Source organism: Olea europaea, unplaced genomic scaffold (assembly GCF_002742605.1).
Source record: "Olea europaea var. sylvestris unplaced genomic scaffold, O_europaea_v1 scaffold1569, whole genome shotgun sequence".
Taxonomy (NCBI): domain Eukaryota; kingdom Viridiplantae; phylum Streptophyta; class Magnoliopsida; order Lamiales; family Oleaceae; genus Olea; species Olea europaea.
In genome coordinates, this window is record NW_019233298.1 from 107573 (window position 1) to 108716 (window position 1144).

Below are 1144 nucleotides of genomic sequence, written 5' to 3' on the forward strand. Positions count from 1 at the left end.
TAATTATTAATTATTAATTGGAAACCACATAGTGGCATTATCTGTAATTTACTCAAAATCTCAGGTCATTTCTATAAACACTCGCACTCAAATTCCCCTCCCCCATCCAGATTTCTCTTCACTCAGTTCAGTTATATCTGTAATTCTGTACCGCAAAAACGCAGAACTCTTTCCACTGCTTCCACGGAAAAACTGTTTTATCTGCCAGAATGCAGCTCCGCCTCGCCGCCGTTGTGGTGGTCGTTGTTCTATTCTTCTCCGCCACCACCGACGCCCACAATATCACCCGCATCCTAGCTAAGTTCCCTGAGTTCTCAACCTTCAACCACTACTTAACCGAGACCCACCTGGCGGAGGATATAAACAACAGGGAAACAATCACCGTGTGCGCAGTGGACAATGCCGGAATGTCGGATCTACTAGCCAAACACCTCCCTGTCAGCGGCATCAAGAACGTGCTGTCCCTTCACGTGCTCCTCGACTACTTCGATGCCAAGAAGCTCCACCAGATCACCAACGGCACAGCGCTCGCTGCCACTATGTACCAGGCCACCGGCTCCGCCGCTGGATCCTCTGGCTTCGTCAACATTACCGATATGAAGGGAGGAAAAGTCGGCTTCTCCCCCAAGGACAATGGCGGCGTCATCCATGCTACCTTCGTCAAATCAGTCCACGAAATCCCCTATAACATCTCTGTCATTCAGATCTCCAACATATTGCCTTCTTCCGAGGCTGAGGCGCCTACTCCAGCCCCCAGCCAGCAAAATCTCACAGCTATAATGTCTTCTCACGGCTGCAAAGTTTTCGCTGAAACTCTCCTAGCTAATCCTGCTGAAAAGACATATGAGGATGCTATTGGCGGTGGATTAACCATTTTCTGCCCTGGAGATGATGTCATGAAGAACTTTTTACCTAAATACAAGAATTTAACTGCTGCAGGGAAGCAAGCTCTGCTAGAATTTCACGGAATTCCGATTTACCAGCCATTATCAGGTTTAAAATCTAGTAACGGCCTTACCAATACACTGGCCACTGATGGTGCCAGCAAGTATGATTTCACCGTACAGAATGATGGAACTGAAGTAACCTTGAAGACAAAGCTCGTTACTGCGAAAATCATCGATACTATAATAGATGAGCAGCC

The 1144-nt window shown here is 47.4% G+C and overlaps 1 protein-coding gene across 1 annotated transcript in view; it reads left to right on the forward strand.

Moving 5' to 3' along the window:
- The first annotated feature begins 6 nt into the window (after positions 1–6).
- Positions 7–1144, forward strand: part of LOC111376863 (fasciclin-like arabinogalactan protein 1) — a 1926-nt gene continuing 788 nt past the window's right edge. Inside the window, exon 1 of the mRNA XM_022999868.1 lies at positions 7–1141. Coding sequence (XP_022855636.1) covers positions 210–1141 — 932 coding nt within the window. The 5' untranslated portion in view covers positions 7–209. The remainder of the gene's footprint in view (positions 1142–1144) is intronic.